The 22,538-nt window shown below is 37.7% G+C and overlaps 1 protein-coding gene across 1 annotated transcript in view; it reads left to right on the forward strand.

Annotated features, from left to right (window-relative positions):
* The window catches only part of SLIT3 (slit guidance ligand 3), a 765,483-nt gene that overhangs the window by 668,952 nt on the left and 73,993 nt on the right, over positions 1-22,538 (forward strand). The window contains exons 20-24 of the mRNA XM_075601882.1: positions 5,624-5,756; positions 15,501-15,569; positions 16,494-16,565; positions 18,915-18,986; positions 21,418-21,489. Of these exons, the coding sequence (XP_075457997.1) occupies positions 5,624-5,756; positions 15,501-15,569; positions 16,494-16,565; positions 18,915-18,986; positions 21,418-21,489 (418 nt within the window). The remainder of the gene's footprint in view (positions 1-5,623; positions 5,757-15,500; positions 15,570-16,493; positions 16,566-18,914; positions 18,987-21,417; positions 21,490-22,538) is intronic.

Here is a 22,538-nt window from a genome sequence, read left to right on the forward strand (position 1 = left end):
GAGAGTGAGGTCAGAGAGAGTGAGGTCAGAGAGAGTGAGGTCAGAGAGAGTGAGAGAGTGAGATCTGAGAGAGTGAGAGAGTGAGATCTGAGAGAGAGAGAGAGAGAGAGAGAGAGGTCTGAGAGAGTGAGAGAGAGAGAGGTCTGAGAGAGTGAGAGAGAGAGGTCTGAGAGAGTGAGAGAGAGAGGTCTGAGAGAGTGAGAGAGAGAGGTCTGAGAGAGTGAGAGAGAGAGGTCTGAGAGAGAGAGAGGTCTGAGAGAGAGAGAGGTCTGAGAGAGAGAGAGGTCTGAGAGAGAGAGAGAGGTCTGAGAGAGAGAGAGAGAGAGAGAGAGAGGTCTGAGAGAGAGAGAGAGAGAGAGAGAGGTCTGAGAGAGAGAGAGAGAGAGGTCTGAGAGAGAGAGAGAGAGAGGTCTGAGAGATAGAGAGGTCTGAGAGAGTGAGTGAGGTCAGAGAGTGAGTGAGGTCTGAGAGAGAGAGAGAGAGAGAGAGTGAGGTCTGAGAGAGAGAGTGAGGTCAGAGAGAGTGAGAGTGTGTGAGTGTCTGAGAGAGACACCAACTGTGCACTGCAACTGTTAGGTATCTATATACACCGTTGTTTTTACTTTGGGCGCCGTGGAAAAATTCTGATCGCCTTGGGGAGCCTTGAAAAAATTCTGATTGCTTTGGGGAGCCTTGAACCGAAAAAGTTTGGGAACCACTGTTATATAAGGTTGGGCACACACAAACTCTATACTGGTTGTGGGACACCTTGGCACTAGCTGGGTACCTCCCTTAACCTAGGGATTCCCTCGGCTACAGGAATACATATTTATCCCTGTGCCTCATTCTCCTTTCTGGGCTATGCGGAAGCAGGGTACCCTAGTAGTGAGTTGCACGTAAGTTTTCAAGGGGAAGTATTGCTGGGACAATGTGCCTACATGTATCCGCGAATCAGGCATGATTCCTGGGCACATTTACTGGGGACCGGGTAACTCCGGACCCCAACCTCCTAGACACATTCTGTCAATGGTTCCTCTGCAAAAACCCCTAGAAACTCATACACTAGCAATCCCTGCTTGATGGCATACCCGGAAAGGGAAAAAAACAAAAAATGGTTTTATTACACAAAGTACAATGCGATCATACAATGTTACTGGGTCCAAGAGCTAACTCTCTGGGACCCTTATACATGGAGAAGCAGTAACCAAACGGGCTTGACCTTTATTATAGAACCTGGTTACCCCCTCCCATCACATTGACCAACAGCAGTTGTTTGAAATTATTATAAAGGTTTTTTTACCTTCCAGTTATCAAGCCCATTCAGCAGTAAAGCAACTTATATCACTCTGTGGCTCATTAACAGTAAAGTAAGGAGCAAGGTAGTATCTAATTACAACACAAAATAATGGTCCTTTTAAAGTGTACAATAAAATGCGGCTACGTTTCTGTGTGGTAATGAACCTTTCCACCCACATGTATTATTATCTGTATCATTTATTTATAATGCGCAAACATATTCCGTAGCGCAGTACAATAGGGTTGGAGTACGAAAACAGTAAGATAACAAGCATTAGCATACTGTACATTGTTACAGTAGGTAAGGAGGGCCCGCCCCAAGGACCTTACAATCTATGAGGAAGGGTAAGTGGAAACTTAAGGTACGAGGGGATAAAATATTTTACTCAGGACATGTAGGTAGAGATGGGCGAATCCGGCCAAATCTATTTCCTGTATTTTCACTGATGTTACCCCCAAAATCCGTGTCGCGGTGTAAAATCCGCAAACGGATTTGGGCGGTTTCAATCCGTGCGGATTCATCAAAATCCGCCATTGGATACAACCCGTGGACTGATTTGTAGAATCCAATTCTTAAGAATCCATCAACGGATTGCTGAATCCACGATTTGGATTCTACAAATCCGTCCACGGGTTGTGGAATCCGCGGAGTGTATTGGTAATAATAATAAAAAGTCCACAAAACGCAAATCGCCCTTTTTGACAGTAATCCACTGAAATCCGCGGACCAAAGGAATCGGCCGATCTGCCGCGGATCCAAATTAGCAAAAAAAAAAATCGCCCCTCTCTACTGTACATGTAAGGCCATATTTACTCATACATAAGACGCAGTACAGCTTAGTGAGCAGTATGATTGTTAAGCAAGTTGTCTTCCAGCATGGAAGGTTTCTGATGGAGTAGCACTTCTTAGTAAACATGACCCACAAAGTGTACCCTAAAAAGAAGAAAACAGCAACATGCACCAAAATCCCCTTTATCTAACATTCTCAGCGGTTTAGTTATCAAACACGCAGGCATTTTATTAACGTTCCTTTCGGCAACTAAATAAATGTGAAAGGGTCTGTTATGCTGGCCTGTGGCGTTCTATATGGTATCTATATAATAACACTAACACAGCAAAATGGTTTTCTTGATGGAACAGTAAAACAGAACATTAAATAATAAAACATGTAATGTCCTTTTTTTCCCTGTTGTCATTGTTATATGCTAATAGCATTGTACAATAAGGAGATGCCTATCACCAATGACATTGGCCTTTGAGTGGGAGAACCATTTAATGCATAAAACATGCACTTTGTGACCTTGGCTGAGTCACTTTATATTTCAGTGCCAGAAACATTGAACATGAATTGTAAGCTTTTCTTGTAGTGATTGTTTGAGCCTGTATACTCATTTGTATAGCACTGCGTAAACAGCAAAACTATGTAAGACATATTTCACTATTATATACAGTAAGTGAATTTTGTTGCAGGCGCTTCCAACAATGGAAGGGTTAGATTAGTGTTTTTAATGCTATTATTTATAATAAAACATTGAAATTTATTCTCTTTCCATGACATCAAACAGATTGTTACCAGTTGCCCTGAATTTGATAACTTTATAAGCAGGATGTGTACAGGTTGTGTAAGTGTATGAGTCAAGTTGTTTAATTTGACAAGGACCAACGTAACTTTAACGGTCAATTTGAAACACAGCTAACGTGACCCTAAAAAAATGAAATTGACATGCAAAAGTAAGTCTATTAGATCATTTTAGAGATCTCTAACTTCTAAGTAAGTATAATTGAACCAGCTCCAATATCTGAAGAAACGTAATGGAATTTCACGCTTTAATTTTTTCAGTGTGTTCTCATAACTAAAATATGTAACATTTGTGTTACCCTTTGCAAAATATAATCTAAAAAGTGCCTCAGATTTTATTATTGCAGGGTACGCTATTAGTCTGACTAATGTTTTTAAGTCATTGTATTTCATGTTACTATGATTCGCTTGTTGGATTACAAAGCTATGCATTTGTTCACAAACTAGGATTTAAGGTATATGAAAGAATTAAGCATTTAACAACTTTGCATCACTTAAAAAAATGGGTAATAATAATTTCAGTAGAGACTGAGAATATTTAACATTTTGGAAATACATTTATTACAAGCTTTTTTTAATAGCCACATAATTGCTCTACTGTACTTAAAAAGATCTCTTGAAACATTAAGTAGTTACGGTGAGTAAAAAAAAGTGAAAAAAATCCTCCACCAAACAGTGTGCAACAAATACAAATACCACTTGTCAGCCCATTCACATGTTTCACACAGGTCTGCAACCCTGCCTTTTGCCATTATGTATCTCTTAGCATACTGCAGCCAGGGATTCTGGGTAATGACATGGAAATGAGCACACAGTGTGAAAAAGAGAGACTCTAAATTAAAGCAGCAGTCCCCATTTTTTCTCTTTTCTTCTTATTGTATTTTGTTGCCCCCTGGAGCTGATCCACAGTCCCTAGACCTACAAGGACACACTGGTTCCAGAGACATTCATATTTTTTTGTGACGGCGTATGACCCGATAGAACTACAAATATGGACACAGTGGTCACCAATAGAAAGTTGCTGCATCCTCTCTTGATGAGTTGGCAGCTTTCTATTGGAAGCTGGAGCGAGCTTGACCACACCGCCATATTCTGTCCACCAGGCAAGTATTTTTGATCGGTGAAAGAAATTAGATAGATCTTGGGAACAGCGCGGTTCATGGAGGTTAAGGGACCCGTATCAGCTCAGATGGATACCCTGTTTGAGGTATAATAAATAAAGAAATAACTCTAAAAATGAATCAAGCAGTACAGACTGCTGCTTTAAGCACTTATCTTTAAGTATCTATTACTACTTGTGTATCAAGCCTCCAAAGTATGTGTCTTTTCGCATTACTCCTCCCCTAACCCAATGGTTTATGGAGAAACTGGAGAGCGCAGAGAGGGTCACAGGCACACTGTAATACAGTAGCAGCAATATGAATCAGTTGCCGGTGCTCTTGGAGATGGGGAAGATCCTGTACTACCCCAGAGAGATCACAAAGTAGAAGGAAACCATCCAGGCACACGATCTTGCAAAAAAGTTTATTTAATGGCAATACCAACGTTATTCAGCCCTCACCTTAACAAAGACTGCTTTTGTGGTTGAAACATTGGTATTGCCATTAAAAACATTTTTTGCAAGAAGCCTGGATGCTTTCCTTCTACTTATGGAGAAACTGGTACACTGATTTCTTAATGCAGAGAAGAATTAAAATGTCCGCCCTATGCAAGACCACCAGAGAACTAATCAGTGAGGTAATGGTGGTATGACAGGCAATATTTCCTTCCCTGAACGGCTGCCGAATATGGCTCCTTGTTATTTGCAATTCGATTTCCCCAGTCGCTAACTCCAAAACCAGGGTTGTCATGTGAAAAAGAAGCACAGGTTCTGTTATATGGAACCCCTTGGTTCAGGTACAGTATGGTTAAAAGAGAAATCCAGCCGCAAACTAGCTCTGTTCTCTTCCTTCATTGTAAAATCCTCCACTTGTACTCTTATTTTGGAGAAAAACATGATGCAAAAACTTTTCTTTTTCAAGGACTCTAAAAATAGTCCTAAATATGATTTTTTGCACACTGTTTTATATCTCAGGCCTGAACACTGCATCTTTGGAATTGCTGTACCTTCCCATGGCCCTCAGTTATGTATGATCCTGTTTGGGCCAATACTTAGCAAAAGCAATGTTTATCACGTGTTATTTGTTGTGCTTTTTCCATTTACATTTCTGCGTACATTGTCAACACTATTCTACATATTTGAATTTACCATTAAAATGGGAGTAGGTATGTTCTATAAATGAGTGCCTTTATATTATTACAAATCCGTTAAATGTTACAGCATGGAACTGCACAGTTAAACTGGGCAAACAAAAATGATGTTGTTCATTTCATATCTCAGTACATTGAAAATATGGAGCCTTTTATGTTTCATGTGTAAATATGATTTTTATCAGGACGTTATGCCTTATTTTAAGTGATGTATCAGAGAAAGTATCCCTGCTCTGCTATACCAAATCTGCTATCTCGAAGAGGGGGCTATCAGGGATGAATGACTCAACAAACTGGGATACAAAAGAATCCTTGTTGTAAGCACTCTTTGTGAACCTCCACAATAATAATTAATAATGAACTTTTAATAATATATAATTATAATAAAAGCAGGAAGGCTACCATAAATGACGCAAAAAGGATTAAAAAAAAACAACAGGAGCTGTGACCATTAATATTGCGGGTGATACAGGTATATGGTACTTATTTTGAGTGTTTCTTTTTATGTCCATCTCTAGGCAATGAGGAGAGTAGCTGTCTTCCAATGTTACGCTGTCCTGAACAGTGCACCTGTATGGATTCTGTGGTTCGCTGTGGCAACAAAGGACTGAGAATCCTCCCTAAAAACATTCCAAAGGATGTAACCGAGCTGTGAGTATCCTGTTTATAATGAAGGAAACTTAGCACTAATAAAATACTGCTGGGGCCTCTGGATCATGTTGACTTTAATACCATGCAACTTTTTAGTCATTTTTACTGTTGCATTCAGCAGCACCTATGTAAAATATATATATAAAAAAATGTGTTGATTACATTTGTTTCATTTACTAGGCACAAAATAAGTTATGGTTGGTAAAAAAAAGTGACAAAAACCCTCCACAGTACAAGTGTACAGCAAATAAAAATACCATTTATGAGCACCTTCATGTAGCTCAGATAGTTCTGCAACCCTGCCTTTTCCCATAATATCTTAGCATACAGTGTTTCCACTGCAACCAGGGATTCTGGGTAATGACATGCAAATGAGCACACACACTGTGTAATTTTTTGTTTCTTCTCCATATGTACATTTACTAGAAATCTATTAGCCAGGCAGGTTTTGTGACACATAGAACTTCCTCCAATGCAGACAACCCATCTTCTCATGCTCATGTAGTTACCACTCCATTACTGTAAAATACATATATCTGTATACATTATTTGACCATATTGGAGAAAAACCATTGCAATGTGCGTAAGTGACATACTGTAATGACATGTGCAATAATGAAACATGATAAGCATACTTATCTCAGCTTGATGTCTCTGCTCTGATAAACACTCCACAGAAGTAGAGAATAAGCAGGAAAATTAGGGACTAGTGAAAAAGGTGGGTAAAATTGGGGTACAGTAGTCAGACAAAATGAAAAAGGGCGATGGGAGGGTTAATGACAAAAACTGAAAAAAGGGGAGAAGAAATAAATACAAGGGAGGCAAATACAAATACCCCATCTTCAGGCCCGTTCCCAGCGGTTCTATATTACCATATTACTTCCCTTTATAGATCACCATATGTCCCCAGCTATGTGTTACAGAAATGAATAAACGTATTTCTGACTTTTTCTCCTACACAATTCTTCAAATTGCATTTTGATGCAAATGGCGTAAATTCAATAGGGGATTCACAAAGGTATGATGTGGATTATTGCACTACAGTTTGACGTTACCTGCTATTCATGTTAATGGAAGTTAACGGGGGCCATGGTACTATAAACTCTATCGCACCTTAGGCAATCCTGGCAAAGGTGCCTTACACCCAATTCATTGATGTTGCTAGACACACATTCCAGGTCTCTTAGCATAAATAATTAGCATCAGTTTGATGCTAAAATGGCCAATCTAGAATCCTGATGCAGGAATGGTAACATAGTCACCGAACTTTCCAAGCAGATAGGTTGGTCTGGATATCATCAGAAATAATCAGATTTTAACAGAGTTTTTAGTTGACCACTTCTGATGTTTTCCAGACTAAATGTTCCAGGTTTCGTACACATGTTACACTTTTATTGGATCTAAAAGCACCTTATTCAGTTAGACCAGGGGTGGCCAACTCCAGTACTGAAGAGCCACCAACTGGTCAAGTTTTCAGGATATTCCTGCTTCAGCACAGGTGGCTCAATCAGTAGCTCAGTCCTAATGACTGAGCCATCTGTGCTGTTACTGAACCACTGATTGAGCCACCTGTGCTGAAGCAGGGATAGCCTTAAAACCTGACCATTTGTCGCTCTTGATGACTGGAGTTGGCCACCCGTGAGGTAGACGTATGTTAGAAGAAGTCTGCAGATGCTTGTGATATATGTATTTATATGTATTTTGGATGTACTATATTCCATTTTTTTAAATTGAATATAGCAATCTGTCCATCTATTTATTGTGAGCAAGGTAAAGGGTTATTTTCTAGCAACATAAAGGGTTGAAGCCAGTTTCTATTCTGAATAGGAATATTTTTGAGGACACAAAAACACAGCAATGTTTGTAATAATAGAGTACGATATGAAAACTGATCATTACATAAATCATATGCAGTAATCAAATGTCAAAAGCAATTTCCTTGCATGGGAAGTCTTTGGCATGCTTGACTTTTTTTTTTGATGTTTTCAAAAAGCAGATAACATGCAGATTTGGAAGTGTTTCAGTTTTGTGGCAGAAGCTCCCTTGCTTATCCTTATGCCAGGAAAATGTGAACTTTGTCCACAATTTGTTTCAACCATACCACATAAATAAGTGCACATTCATGGAAATACAACACTACTTGGACATTGCATTGTACGTTTCTAGTTTTTGCCTGTTTTGCATTCGTATGCATTATTAGGTATGAGTATCTATTAGGGATCCCATTGTTACATTTTTCCGTGATCTTATTCTCTGATTTAACGTGAAGCCACAAAACATGAAATCTTCTGGGTTTTTTTTTTGGTTTTTTTTAATACATCAGTTCTGTAGTATTAGGTAGTAGTGACTGTTTATTATTTGGTGTAGTATTGCTGCTTTAAGATAATCACAAAGCGGCTACACTAGGTTGGAAAATAAAGTACAGTGAAGCTTAACTCCATCCTGTCATAAAAAAAAGGGCTTTAAAGGGCAGTGCAATATAAGTTTACATCAGATCATTCAAATTAATAAATTCAATAAAAATACAATACCTATGAAATTCCTATAAAAAGCTGTGACTCTGGTAAAAGATCTAGGGCAATATATTTATAATCCCAGTAGACATCTTCCTTCTCCAAAAATACACTTTATTGCCCATTGACTTGAATGAACCATAAGGTATTTTCCAGCCTAGATGGTGACTATGGTCTGAGATAATCAGAATGACTAGTTTTATTTATTGAGTAAACAACAGTAATGAAAATATTAAGAATTATGTTTAGTAATCTTGTTTTAGGATTTCACACGTTCATTCTGTTTAAAACAGTTGATCAAAATAGAATAATGACAAATGAATAAAAAGTTATGGCCTCGGTTTTGTCTCGGGCAGACAAGCCTCAGACAAACCCTGAAAGATCATAAATATCATTGACCTTGTGCACCTAACCGATACGATGGCTATTCTATTAAGCTTAGACACTGAAAAAGCATTTGATAGAATAAAGTGGGCATTTTAGGATCAAACTATGTTAAAATTTGGATTCATTGGCCCGTTCCTAGAGGGCTTTAGAGCCCTTTACAGGACGCCAATAGCCTATGTCAGGCTTCCTGGTGGTGACTCAAACCCCATCAAAATTAAAAATGGAACAAGGCAGGGCTGTCCTCTGTCTGATTCTCTCCACATTGTCAATTGAGCCCCTAGCAGCATTAGTCAGAGAAGAAGTCAACATACAGGGAATCCAAATTGGGGGGACAAATTATAACATTTCCTTATTTGCGGAGGATATAATACTAACATTGGCCAACCCGTTGACGTCCCTTCCTAATCTGCAATGTCAATTAGCCCAATTTGGTAAAGTCTTATAAAATTAACAATGATAAATAGGAAGCTCTGAATTTAACACTCCCATTTCCAGAAATTAAGCTCCTACAGGCAAATTTTTATTATAAATGGAGTTCAACACATATTAAATACCTAGGAATTCAGATAGCAAGCTCGTATCAATCCCTCTTTCAAAGTAACTATCCACCCCTCTTTGAGAAAATCAAAAAATCTCCAGGCTTGGGACAAATATCAGATATCTTGGTTGGGAAGAATTGCCGCAGTCAAAATAAACATCCTCCACAGAGTTCTGTATTATTTCCAAACCCTCCCGATAATGGTACCTCTCCCTGAGCTTAAAAATATTATAGGGTTCTTCAATTTATATGGAATGGTAAAAGACAGAGAGTGGCGAGGTCAGTAATGCTGGCCCCAAGGGCAAGCGGAGGCATGGGGGTTCTGGATATTGCTAAATATTTCCATGCGGCCCAACTAAAACAAGTTGTGATGTGGAATAACGACCCATCAACTTGCTGCTGGTTTGGGATCGAGTCCATTTATGTGGGTCCTCACTTTCTCACGGCGACTCTGTGGTCCCAGTGGGGAGGGGAGACACTGGGGGGAAGGCTTGACCTGGGATCGATGAGGTGCATGTGGAAGATATGATCCAAAAACAAAAGGAAATACTCTTTAACTTCATCTCCATCTCTATTAACCCCTATATTTGGAAACCCAGAGTTCCCACCTGGATGCTTCTAAACATACTACACACAATTTAGGGAATTAAATATCAAAATAGCAGCTGACCTGTTGGAAAAAGGACCATCTTGACCTACCAGGATCTACAAAAGAAATTCCAAACACAGGACCTACAATCCTTTAATTTCCTTCAGGTCAGACACTTTTTGCAGGCAATCTCACAAAACGCAAATTTCTTTAATTTAACAATATGTGAAAAGTTGTGCAGAACAGGCACCTACCAGAGTGGTCTGATATCGGGAATATATATGGAATAGCATCATCAGCGACTGCCCAAAATCATAACTACATGTTGAAATGGGCGGAAGACCTCAATATAGAAATAGATAGAGACGACTGGGGAGACATTTGGGAATCGGCAGCTAAAACTTCAATTTGTACGACACTAAAGAAAAATATATATAACATTTTATTTCAATGGTACTTAACTCCAGGTAGGCTGAGCCATATCTTCCCAGGAACTTCAGATCTATGCTGGAGAGGGTGTGGCCTGAGAGGCGATATGGCCCATATTTGGTGGACCTGGCCACAGATTCAGAACTTCTGGACCATGGTCCAAAACATGATCCAAGAGATTTCAGAACTGAGGGCTCCATTGGATCCACTGACCTTCTTGCTGGCTAAGCCCATAGAAAATCTACAGACTCCCATTAGAAAGCTAGTCTCCTCTGTCCTAACAGTGGCACATTGCTCCATAGCCGCGGCTTGGAAGAAAATAAATGCCCCATCCAGGCGCACTGTTATCAAAAGAGTGAACGAAGACAGGCTAATGGAGAAACTATCGGCCCAATTAAACCAAAATTTATAACAATTCTATAAAATTTGGGAACCATGGCCCCAGAATTAGAAAGATCTCAAATAAGAAAAAGATAAGAGAACCGATACACAAGCACAAGAAAAGTTGAATTTGGAGGTCCGGGGGGATTGGTGGATGGAGGGGGGGATGACGACGACATAGTGTGTCCCCACCCCTAACCCTCCTGCTTTCTTCTAGGTCTAGACATCCCCTTCCCTTCCCTCCCCCCTGGCCCCTCCCCCCCATCTCCCCGCTGCCCTCTCCAACCCCTATACCTCTCCCCCTCTTTCTCTCTGCCACTATCCCTTATCTCTCTCTGTCCTTTTTAAACCTCTCGAAGGGTTTTGAGTTAAGGCTGTTTCTTATGTGATCCCAATAGATGCGTAAGGATATTCACTATTTTGTTAGAGGTTAGAAACATATCGCATAACTTAAGACTTGTTTAGTACAATCTATTTGTCTGAATGTACAAAATACCCTACTGTTAATATTTGATGACCAATGTAACTTGGCAAAAATAAAGTGTAAGACCCTGCAAAAATGAATAAAAAAGATAGAAATATAAAAAAAAAGTTATGGCCTCCTACTTCAAAAATAAACATGGTTTCTTTATATAGCAGTAGCAGTATGCATAACATTCTAGTTCAGTGACATTATACCACAGACCACACATACATGTTCTTCTAGGCAATCGGGCACACAAACGGTGTCCTAATAGTACAGTACATCTACAAAACCTAAATAACTTATAAGCCTAGATTACCATCACCATTATCTACTGAACCACAAGCTCTGTATTTGCTCATTCTAAATAGCATTGTTAGTAACAGAGTTATAATCATTATTCTAAAAACCTTTCCTTCCAATTGTGGTACATTGGAGATTTAGGCGCAAGTGGTTTTTAAGTGCGAAAAAATTTATGTTCTCAATTTGCTATAGTACATGGGTTTTTCCTCCGTGGATAAAAAGCTGATCCCCTCTCCCCCCCCCCCCCCCAATGTAATCGTCCCATAATAGAAACAACTAATGCTGTACAGAGGTTTTCTCTTGTAAAGTCATTTAGTTAGATGTGTTTCTTATATTTGTCTTGAAGAAGCAAGAAAGAATAACCCTGCAGATTAAATACGATCTTGGTTAGAGAGTTGACCTTTTCGATGGCGTTATGGCAACATCAGACAGTAATCCATGCTACAAAACAAAAATGCATATGTATGCAGTAAATAGTCAGGAAACTCATATTTCCAGGTGACCACCTGGTTTCAGATCAATGACAGACTGATCCTTTTCTTTTTTATTGACCTTACACAGTAGTTAACTATACTAGATTGTAACCTTATATTTCAGTTATTTCCTGATGTTACACATATCATCAACTACCAGTTTTTCTTCGGTAGCAAAAATAAACTTTCTTCTACTACACTCTCATGTTTCCTTTGTTGCCTTGAAAGGATCTGAAAATATAACACGTGAAGTTTCCTACCTCACCACTTCTAAATGAGTTACAGTAGTAATTTTAGCTAATCATACTACAGCGTGCTACTAATTAAATAGCATATACAGTACTGTGGAGTATTAGGTGCAGTCCATGCTGCCGAAGACCGCGAGAAGGCGCGATCACATTGCCTTAAGGCATTGATCGTGCCCATAGACCATGCGGGCACGCGTCTGCAGGAGGGGGTGATTTCTCGGCGCGACGTGCAGGTCACAGGAGCGGTTTGACCAATGAGGGCGAACCAGCTCCATGACGTCATAGACACGCTCCTAGACATCCCCACCCGACGGCACGCCTAGCATGTCCAAAAAACGCACCCGCTTCATGCGGGTGATGTTACGGACGCACACGCCTCTGTACGGGCGAAGGCTGTATGGACGCAGCCTTATCATCTTGTTTTAAGACAGGAATTTGGATTTATTAGACAAATAAATATATTTAGGATGGTCTACTTTTACATCTAAATTTTCATCTTATATACAATGTACATACTGTATACTATAAACTAAATTTGGGGTTACTCAAAAAAGATCCTTTCAAAGCAATACATAAGAGCGAAAAACACTACTTATCTTCGGGGGGCGCCAGCAGCCGAACCAGGATCACCTCGCTAGTTCAAAAATAATATAAATCGCGCTCACCAAATCTTCAATAAAAATTCAAACATAATAAGAAATAAAACAGCCCACTGTTTCATGCCTACATGGCTCTTTGTCAATGTGTGTGTGCGTCTTTCAACCATTATCACCTAGCATACAATGCTCCCACTGCAGCAAGGGATTCTGGGAAATAACATGCAAATGAGCACACTATGTCACCTTTTGCCTGGAATATCCATTCACATAGGGCCCATTTAAGCAAATGTATCGCCGTTCACACAGCTTACAGCAGTGGGAACATTGTATGCTAGGCGATAATGGTTGAAAGGCAGGGTTGCAGACCTGTCTAAGACATGTTAATGTGCTTACAGGTGATATTCTTTATTGCATATATATATATATATATATATATATATATATATATATATATATATATATAAAGAGAACAGCAGCAGAACAGCAAGGAAGAGGCAGCACTCAGAGGTAAGTATGTAAGTATGCCTCTTCCTTGCTGTTCTGCTGCCCTACTGGATGGTAATATAATATATATAATGTCATATACTGTAGATAGATTATTTTGTTTTATGTTTAAAGTTTTCCTTTTTTCACACTATTCAAATGACTTCATATAAAAAGGCAAATTCAATTGGAACTTTTCTGTCAAATACTTTGTATATTATCCAATATTTTTTGCTTATGTGGAAATTCAACAACGTAAATATCGGATTGTAAAAAAACTGTTCCTGATTTTAATTTGTCTTCTAAAAATATAGGAAAATATTTAAAGCAATCTGACTGGGTTTATTACCATTTTAAGCCTGATCAAAACGTGAACCACAATATAATCAGTATATTGTAGGGGACTAGAACTCTATAATATAAGTTAACAGTTTAAATCTCTTTGGGGCAGGAGCAATGGACTCTAATGTGTTTGTGAATGTTGACGGTAATGCAAACTGCTGGTTAAAATTAGCCTTGGGGCCCAGTTCCTTTTATTTCTTTCTTCTAGTTTTTTTTTTTTTTTTTTTTCAAAAGCTCATTTTTCTGGAAGTCATTATTTCTTTGTATAGGGTCATTTTATTTTTCTCTTCCCCCACCTCATAATAAAAGGATTCCTTGTGTAATGTTAAACAGAGGAATGAAGGGAAACTAGCAAAATGTTTTAATTTTGATTTGATTTAAAAAGTAAAAGAAATAGCCAGATGGAGAATAAATATATTTTTTTATTTTTTATTACTATTATTAAAAAGGTTATTTGGTGTGACATAACTTTCAGTCTATATCCATACCACAAAAGCAGCTTAGAAATAGACAGTTGAATCGTAACATGTAATATAGATAGATAGATAGATAGATAGATAGATAGATAGATAGATAGATAGATAGATAGATAGATAGATAGATAGATAGATACATAGATAGATAGATAGATAGATAGATAGATAGATAGATAGATAGATAGATAGATAGATAGATAGATACTGTAGGTAGATGCATACACAACTTCATATGACTTCATTTGACAACCACAAACACTACTCATTGGTGTTCAGAGAGGCAACTTCTGAAACTTTCATTCTATGGCCAACACAACAGTGTTTCCCTTCCTCCAATTGGTGACCGAGCTTCAAGTATTCAATTTTTGAAGCTTTCTTGCAAAAACACAGGGATCCTGTAAGCTGAAGACATGGTTTGTAGTTCACGTACTTGGCAATCTAATTTTTCAAGGAAAGCCTGTGTTTGCTTCCATCACGTTGTCTACATTTCTAGAAATAAAGCCTTTTGCACTTGGAAGAGCCACATCCAACATCTCCAGCAGAAAATGTGTTAACATTTTGATTCCTCTGAGATGAGTGTAACCAGAGTTCTTTGGAATAATATATATATTAGATTCTGGCATAACCAGATGAGAAAAAACGTTCTCTGACATCAATTTGCATTCTGTGTATGATAAGGTTTTTTTCCTCCCATTTCTCGATAATGTTGGCTTTAGGAGTAAAGAACTAGAAAACTTGCATTTACGTCAATTGAGATGAAAGACTGGCCTGAGCTGAACCACAATCCATGGTTGAGCATTGAATTCATGAATGTGAGATGGCCAAAACACATATGAGCCAAAATACAAATTATGGTTTCGGCACTGAGACAAACCACTATCCCATGGCACTTACATTGGCTGATCACAACTTAATTCCAGTAGTGAAGGACATAGGATCTATTTTGTTTCGTGCTGATGGAACTGCAATTATTAGCTACCCACTCTAGCTTTCAGTGCTCTGGGCTCATGAAACTACACCAAGTATCATAACACTGCCTTAGCTTTAATGAACATTTCAATTTTCTATCTTATAATAAGATTACTGAACTACCTTGAGAAGAACACCAAAAGACTAGAATATTTGATTAAACAAAGTTATCTGCTTTACAAAACGAAAAACGGAAGCCATAAGGATGACATACAGTACCAGAGTCCACTATTAATCATACAAAGTAGAATCTGTACAGTACTACATAGGTAATTACATATATGAAGTGTTAGAACTAGTATTAATCGCTATTTATACTAACAATAGGAACACAATACCTTTGTTTGAGACTCAAAAAGAAAATCGTTGAACATCACTAACATTTACGGTGGTTGAGACAATATACAATATTGTTTGATCGAATATTTAAGAAAAAAACTCTTTACATAGTGAATTGTGGCTTTTTTCATTATCTGATTAAAGATGGAAACATAAAATTATTTTTGCAGTATGTTCGATTCTGTTGACAAAATTACCTTTAATTTATTTAGATATTTGGAAGGCAACCATTTAACTTCTGTGCCAAAAGAACTCTCTGGTTTCAAGCACCTGACATTGATGTAAGTATTCTGTTTTTGTGCCACATTAAACTATTATTTTCTCATGGGAATGTTAAACATACTTAAAAAAAAAACATCATCTCACTTAGAAGAAAGAAATGTGCCCTTTTCATTATGGTCACATACTTCATTGTGAAGTCATCTAGTCGTTTTTGGGAGGAAAATTGTTCATTCCCAAAAACTGTTTATATCCCAGACAGACCTTACAATGAACTGCTGCAACATTATTTCCAGTCGAAATTAGACTGTAACTTGCTTAAAATGAAGCATTATATATTATGCTTTCTGTGATAATTATCCCACATTCGCAAAGCTATTAAACATACTCTTAAAGAGGAAACAATAGTAATACATGATGGAGAATTTGTTACAACGACAATCTGCTTTCACTTCTTTGGAAATCATATATGGGATTAAGTGGTATTGGGGCCTATAAACAGATACTTCATAATCAGTGACCAACGTTTCCTGTAGGAAATATTCATTTTCAAAAAGATATCTGTGTCTTTTTGACGTGACTGAATGTGCAATCATTTTATTGGTTGATTTATTGCAGTCTACGGTTATTTCAGTGCTTGAACTAGTGATGTGAATTACAAGCAGGTGTTCACCACTGCAAAACTGGTTAAGGACAGATTTGCCCAAAGGCCTATTATTTTAGCTTGGTTACTTCTGAAAGAGAATGTTGAATGATTTGTGAATCTTAAAATCTTGTGACACATAATGTATGGGCTTCACCATTTCACTTAGCAAGTAGGTTGCAGAATGATTCTACTTTCTACTTTTTACATGAACCATTGACTTCCCTGTTAACCATGACTTAAAGCACACATCCAGTAAATAATTTTAGCCATTTTGTAAAGCAGAGGGAAATTATAAATAGCTAAACTTACATCTTGGTTTTATGGTTTTTTTTCCCCCTAGTGATTTGAGTAACAACAGCATCAGTGTACTGTCAAACTACACCTTCAGCAACATGACTCAGCTATCCACACTGTAAGTATTAAAGCATTCACTGGGCATCACAGAAAATACACAACTACGTTGTGATTGTGTGTTTGATACACATCAGTGGCCTTACCTTGTGTGATATAACCATTACATGTTCATGAAAGTGGTCTTTTAAATGTGCAGCTTTTCTAAGTAATCAGCTTTTACTTTGAAAGGACCTATTCCTATAAAAAGCATTCCAGCAATTATGTAAATATGTCATAATCTACTGCTAGGAAGAGTAATTGCTCTGCTTTAAATCACTAATTAGTTTTACGTGTACTTCCATAAAGTGATGAATGCGCAACCATTTTTATGTACGCAACAATAAGTAACGGAGAAAACATGCACACCTACAGTATAATAAATTGAAAATGTCATATTTGTTATTGCAAAAATAATTGCAAAACGTTTTACTAAAAAAAAAAAAGCTTATTCAAAAAATGTTATCAACATTAACAGTTCATATTATATGCAAAGGGCTGAATACACAGTGGTCTTACCCGGTAGTGTATAACCACTAGTAGAGCATTAAATTCATGGCCATGGTTGTGCTTGGACGTTATGTACTGTAGCAGGATGTCCATACACATGAGTGTATATGGTATGAGTGATATGCAACAATACCAAAACAATGAAGCACGTCTTTGAATACCAACAATGTTGATCTGTAATGAAATATAATACACAGATTCACATCTGTTTCCACTTACCAGTCTTCCTAAGGCTTCTTTTCATTTTTGTATGAGTGGAATAACACTTCAGCATGTGAGCGGTCACCTATGTTTTCTTTTGATTCCTACTAAGTATTGATCTCTTCTTATTTCATATTTGAAACATCTTAAGAGCCACACTTCTGAACCGTTTGGCTTAACTGAGTTCCTATTGAGAGATCGCTGATAATTAATATTTATTTTTAGATTGAAAAAAGTGTTTATTCTAGTTTACAACAGTGTTATGCACCTGCCTATTCTCGGAAATAAAAGTGGCAAATCTAAATGCTAACTCTAAAAAGACTTTGTAGTTAAGTCTAAGAGTTACCCCTTACCATCCTATATCTTAAAATTCAGCCACATTAAGATAGCCCTTGATTTTTCACAAGCCAGTCCAACATACTCAATAATTTACTAAACAAAGCAAGTATGCCCAACTTGCCATTTCTATTATATATTAGCCAACACTAGTATTCTTTTGAAACCAGTATGACTATATATGTATAGAAACAAACATATGTGTACTTGTGCTCATGGGAAACTTTAAAAGTAAATGAGATTTTAATAATAATAATAATAATTGTTTGTTCTTGTATAGCGTGGCTAGTTTAACATAGTGCTTTACAGAGACATTTTGCAGACACAGACCCTGCCCTGTAGAGTTTGCAATCTATGTTTTTGGTGCCTGAGGCACAGGGAGATAAGGTGACTTGCCCAAGGTCACAAGGAGCCGACACCAGGAATTGAACCTGGTTCCCCTGCTGGTAAACTCAGTGCCAGTCAGTGTCTTTACTCACTGAGCCACTAATATAAGGATGTATGGCACAATATACAGAATTCATTTTTCTGGAATTTGACTAACATTGTAAAATTGAACTTATTCCTAGTCTAACCTTGAACATATGATGGATGTATAGCATTTTTCCTTTTGAGTCATTAGCAAAGCAATAAATGATTGGGTAAAGCAGAAGAGGCCTCATAATTAAACTCTGATGTTCCCAAAAATCAATACTCCATGTGGTGAGACAAATGATACATGGAAACATACGGGACATACATGGGAAATATGCATATAAAAATGTTTACATTTTTTAAATGTTTTATTTGCAGAGTTTGAATATTTCCCAGATATAACTGGTCTGTATTTCTCTTCCTCTTTCTCTCATCCCAAGAAATTCTTAAATGAATCTAGTGCATTTGCCAACATAACCCGCTGTGTGCTTTCAGACTGTTCCATCTATATATTATTCAGTGGATTATTTTATTGCATTAAAATAACTTGCCAGGTGACAAAAGGAGCTGTCATCAGGTTTTGCAATGCTAAATATAAGTGCATAACCCGCAATTAAAAAGACAACCTTTTTGTCTTTCATCTAATACTGTATGATTGTTCACATGCATTCTTCAAGTTTACATAAAAATGGCAACCCTAACCATTTAATGCCTTCAACTTTCACATTGGCATTGCTAGTGAATAGGAAGTCCCTTTGTTAAGAACTTCTAGAGACAAAATGCATGGATCATTGCTTGCTGGGTTATCTGTAGCTGCTTGATGGTATACTTAATTATCTCATTAGAATTCTCATTTCATAAACTAAACGTAAAACATAACCTTGAAAACTTATCCTGATGATTCTTGTAGGATATTGAGCTACAACCGTCTGAGGTGTATTCCGGTGCATGCGTTTAATGGCCTGAAGTCTCTCCGAGTGCTGTAAGTATCGCTTGCTCAATTTGTCGGAGTTCCAAGTTATTGAGATATTTAGATGACAGCAGGCTCCTTAATGAGCAGATGGCTTCTAGTTAGCTTCATGTTCCAGCAATAGGATTATACAATTTGTTGAACTGTACGTGTGGTTAGATCCAAGATTAATTAGATTAAGTAAAACAAATACAGCATAAGATTTTGATCTAAATGTAGAGAAATTCTACATTTTGGATTGTACAGTATTTTGTCTATGTAAAGGAACAGTCCCTACTTGGAACAAATTCAAGTAGTGGTAATGTTATATTTAATGGGTTTAAATGTAGATAATGGCTGCATTTGAAAAAAAAAGACAAGTATAAGTAATTTTAAATCATTTCTTTTTGTGTCTTCATATTAACCACACGCTTTGGAATTAACCTTAATGAAAATGTCAGGAGTAGCATTTGAAGACTATATTGGAACCTTTATCATATTCAATAATAACGTGCTTCTTTTAAGAAACTTACAATGGCATGTTTAGGCCTTTTGCACTATAAACTATTAAAGTATACCCTTTTGCTTTTTCTAAAAATATTATAATATAAATGTGTATGTATGTGAGGGTGCTGCTATCAGAGTAACAATAAGGTACAGTACAAAAATAACAAAGGAATAGGCACAACACAAATATGCAAAAGAAAATGTCTTTTATTGGCCCGTTTTCGGCTACCCACTGGAGATAGGCTCTCTAGCTAAAGGCTCCAGAGGGTAGCCTAAATCTTGGGCCAATAAAATAAAATATTTTGCTTATTTGTGGTGTGGATATCCCTTTGTTATATATATATATATTTTTTTTTGTAACACTACTTGAAATGTTTATATAGAGTATAATATAGAGTATAATACTTTTTCCTCTGCATTTCAATGTTACCAATCCTGTGTTTTAGGTGGACACAGAGGGATTAATATTAAATATCTGTAATGTGCATTTTCATTCTTCATTTCATTTGCCCAATATTACGGTATTTGATTATAGATCTTTGGTGACAGCTTGCTTTTTTATTTCCTTTTAAAAAATGTTGCTAATGCTCTTTTATTGTGGTGTCAGAAAAGGTTTTTGTGCTTTGGGGTGAAAACGACTTAAGGTTCACCAAGTCACATTTAAATGGAGACTGAGAGGTCAGAGGCAAATAAGAGCTCCATGACCTGAATGCACATTATATTTATGGCACATTACTGCTGTCTCTTGAGTTTGAGCAGACATACTTTATCTAATCTGAGAACTTGCCCTCAGCCTTGAATGTAGAGAGCCCTAGACCTTGTCTGTTTCTGCTACAGAACATTAGTGAAACCAAGCTCCGGGAAGAATCAGTCTCTCCTCTATAAATTTGAAAAGCACCAGAATGATTTGATTTACAATGGTCCAAGAGAGTGTGGTGTCAGCTACAACTCACGCCACACGTCATCTATACTGTTATTAAAAATCAATTCTCTAGAGAGGAGAAAAATGCTTCAGAGTGACAGCATGCAATCTGTTGTTGTCACTTATTCATTATCTGTGTTCTCGAGGGAGTTGGAAAATGAGAGCATCAGCAAAACAATTTCAACGTTTTTTGGGGTTGTGGAACACACATACTGTATGTGCAAATGTATCTGCAAATGTTTAGGAAATCTATTTTAAATCTGATTTAAAACAACACTGCCACCTACTCGGCCACTTTTATATAATCTCAGAAGTATGAAGCACTTTGTGTGGCTATCTAAAACACAGAACAAAAGGAATGGTAGGCCATAGATACCAAGGTGCAGATGGCCTGACCCGACTTCCAAGCTTCAGACTCTTAATTAGCACCAAGTGTTGTAGTACCATAGCCATATGCCATAATAATATGTCATAGCCATATGTAGTTTCATATATGCAGTACATGATGATATGACACGGGTGATTTAATTACTCCAGAGTCATACTGCACGTGGTGTAATATCAGGAGGACAGAGATAGCACTGAGCTTTCATATGTCCTTGTATTTTCTTAAAACTGAATAACTCTTCAGTGCCAGATGGACAATGAAAATAAATATGGTTACAGAAGTATTTACAACTCTGTAGTATAAAGAAGCAATTTATTTCCTGGGAACACATCACACTGCTAAGGAAAATAATATGGAGTATGGCTATATACACCGAACAGTCGAAATCTTACAGTTAGAGTCCTCCTTTACTTACAACCACGTAACCTCATTGTGAAGAAAATGAATTGCAGGAAAATGACTGTTCTCTTATCTGTGTGTTAAAGGCTAGCTTGGATAATTACTAGAATTCGAAGGACTTCCAGTGAAACAAAAACACCCGTTGTATGTTATTTCAATCTTATATCTTATATGGTCTTGTAATGGAATGTATTGCTAAGGTTTTATGACAGTAGATTGGAACTAAAGCATTCCTTTTATATCCTTAGTACCCTTCATGGCAATGATATTTCAACTGTTCCAGAAGGCTCCTTCAATGACCTCATCTCACTATCACATCTGTAAGTATGCCTTATCTTTATGAGTTGCTGAAATTAGCCAAATATGAATGTACAAGTATAAATGTTATTATTTGCAGTTCTGTTGGATGCAAGTGTGTGTAACTAAAGTTATATTTGGATTATAATTCAATCAGCAATGTGACTGTTCCCTACTTACTATTACTACAATGTACACTAAGACATCTGACTCAGTTAATTGAAGATTATCCAGGACAGTCAGTGTGTATATGCGTTGTGTCATGTTATGCAACACAAATGCATGGGAAATGTTGAGTTGTATTTATGTTGTATTTACGTTTGCTGCCTGTGCGGTTTCCTTACTCCCTTAGTGCCATGTGGTTAACTCTCTTTTCCATGGCAGATTCCAGCAATGGAGTATTTTCCCTTCACTAGGCACAGGTGGCCAAGTATTTTCTCACACATCAGCCGAGCACCGGTTTAATCGAGCTGCATGGTCAAAGCTTTGAGCACAGCCAGGGTGGGTGGGTTTTCTGGCTATGCATCTTAACCCTGGCTGTGCTCAAAGCTGTGACCATGAAGCAAGCTTAAGCCTATAGGGAACCATGTTAAAAATGGTTTTGAAGCAAAAGGTGACACTGTGTGGCCATTTGCATGTCATTTCCCAGAATCCCTTGCTGCAGTGGAAGTGCTGTGTGCTGGGTGATAATGGTGGAAGGCGGGGTTGCAGACCTGTCTAAGACATGCAAATGAGCATACAGTAATATTTCCATTTGCTATATGCTTTGCTGTGGAGGGTTTTTGTCACTTTTTTTTACCCACCATAACTTAACTAAGTATGGTAAACCCCATCCTCATTGCTTCATTGCATAGCCAGTTAACCAACCCCACACTGATGAGACCCATTAAGGTTGAAACGGCTGTCTGTGGGTGGGTTTTCTGGCTGTGCATCTTAACCCTGGCTGTGCTCAAAGCTGTGACCATGCAGCAAGCTTAAGCCTATAGGGAACCATGTTAAAAATGGTTTTGAAGCAAAAGGTGACACTGTGTGGCCATTTGCATGTCATTTCCCAGAATCCCTTGCTGCAGTG

Source organism: Ascaphus truei, chromosome 5, assembly GCF_040206685.1.
Source record: "Ascaphus truei isolate aAscTru1 chromosome 5, aAscTru1.hap1, whole genome shotgun sequence".
NCBI lineage: Eukaryota > Metazoa > Chordata > Amphibia > Anura > Ascaphidae > Ascaphus > Ascaphus truei.